General features: G+C 46.6%; 1 protein-coding gene across 1 annotated transcript; it reads left to right on the top strand.

Moving 5' to 3' along the window:
* Positions 1-468: 468 nt before the first annotated feature.
* LOC6597790 lies at positions 469-1072 on the top strand. Its single transcript, XM_026990753.1, has 2 exons — positions 469-500; positions 554-1072. The coding sequence occupies exon 2, from the start codon at positions 583-585 to the stop codon at positions 976-978; it is 396 nt and encodes a 131-aa protein (XP_026846554.1). The 5' UTR covers positions 469-500; positions 554-582; the 3' UTR covers positions 979-1072.
* Positions 1073-1747: the final 675 nt, after the last annotated feature.

Here is a 1747-nt window from a genome sequence, read left to right on the forward strand (position 1 = left end):
TTTAATGGACTAGCATACAATCGCTACAAGGCCTATCGATGGTCGATCCTCAAAGGCACTGGCTCGCAAGGCAAATTTCAAACAGATCCAATTTCAAGTTACCAGGTCCGCAGATGAAGTCGCTGAAGATGTAGCACCAGATGTAGATGTAGTGTACTCAAAGATGAAAGTATCGTAGTCTCGTCTCTCAAATATTGTATTCGATTGTCCAATGTCAGAAGATGCCCGGATCAATACGGGTACTGTAGAGCACTTTTTGCAGCAGAAACCATGCGTACAATGTGGCGCCGCACTTTACGGGTTTCTTCTTCCTTCGGATGCTGTTTCCCTGCCAGGCTTGCAGTAAATAAATGTATCGATAGTGCGATAGTTCGGTGCACTCTCTAAGTCGATGAGAATAATGTCAATGAGTAAAATCCCGTGTCAGTGAAAATTTAGTCATTCGCTTGTGGGTTTTTGTAATTTTTCCGACTTATTTTTTTTCGCTACGCTGCTTTGGGGTAAGTGGAGCATTGTGCGGTGTGGAATATTGGCCTAATACGATACTTTTCAGTGCTATAGCTATCAGGGCTATTGAGTAAAATGAGTAAAATGGCGCAATCCCACTTCCAGTCGCCGCGTTTTTCGACATTGCACATGAAGCCTGACTTCACGTACACCCCCTTCCTGAAGAAGCCGATCCACCTCGCGAACGTCACCCTCGAGCAGGGAATATGGGCCAAGCTCTGGCTGAAGACCAAAAGCAATGAGAAAATGCTGGCCGACTTGCGTGAATGTTCTCAGAAAGTGTCCCTGGACATCGACGTACACCCGGGCGGAGTGCTCTACCTGGAGTCCAATGGCCCCGTGTTTGTCACTTTGGTGGGATGCATGCGGGAGCTCGAGCACGGCAAGAGCGCCTTTCGCATGGAGGACTGCTTCATAACCGCCACAAAGTGGGTCAAGTGTGAAGTCCAAAACAACAATCCATTCGCATAAGTTTACACTGTAGCACAACACTGTCTGGTTGCCAATGCACTAGAAATCAACATATCAATCGATCAAGAACAATTCTCAAATACACACACATTCACAAAGCAATGAAAGTGTGTAAGTTTGTTTCTTTTCGCTGCGTGCATCGAGTGGATTGTTGATCAGTTCTTGGTTGGGCTAGTGTGGCTAATAGTTATCCGGATTATTCGAGAATATGCATCTGATTATTCGTATGCCTTGGTGGCTGGTACCAGTGCGTGCCGCCTTTTCCGCAGTCAGATGCGCATGGCGGAGATGAGCAGAAACTACGCAGTGGAGTAGTCCGTTATTCCTTCAATTCGTGTTCGACGCACTCGACTATAAGGAATATCAAAGATGAATTGCTGAGAGAGTGTTGTGGGAGGATGCAATACGGCGGCGAATACTGCAGGTGATAAAAGAAGCTGGTACAAATCGAGAGAGCTCAGCTTGGATCGGGACCCCACTGCTTAACGCACCTACCAATGCAGGAGGAAGAAGAAGGCCAGTCCGGCATACACTTTAATGACACATTTTATTGTATTCTGTGGAGTGCTCGAATGCTCGTTTGCAGCAGTTCGGAGCCGTTTAGGGCTGCCATTACCTGTGCTGCCTGGTCATTTTATTGGTTGTCCTATTGAAGGGCATTTTGGTGGCTCTTGGCCACAGATTTACACGCCACACACCACCCACAGATGTACGAGTGTGTACACACGTGTGTACTTATATATTTAGTATCATTGTGTATCAGGTGTAT

Source organism: Drosophila persimilis, unplaced genomic scaffold (genome assembly GCF_003286085.1).
Source record: "Drosophila persimilis strain 14011-0111.01,24,50 unplaced genomic scaffold, DperRS2 tig00000606-arrow-arrow-pilon, whole genome shotgun sequence".
In the NCBI taxonomy this organism is placed as follows: domain Eukaryota; kingdom Metazoa; phylum Arthropoda; class Insecta; order Diptera; family Drosophilidae; genus Drosophila; species Drosophila persimilis.

Bases quoted from the DNA above. Each gene is read 5' to 3' on its own strand.
- LOC6597790 (XM_026990753.1), top strand. From the start codon at position 583: ATGAGTAAAATGGCGCAATCCCACTTCCAGTCGCCGCGTTTTTCGACA.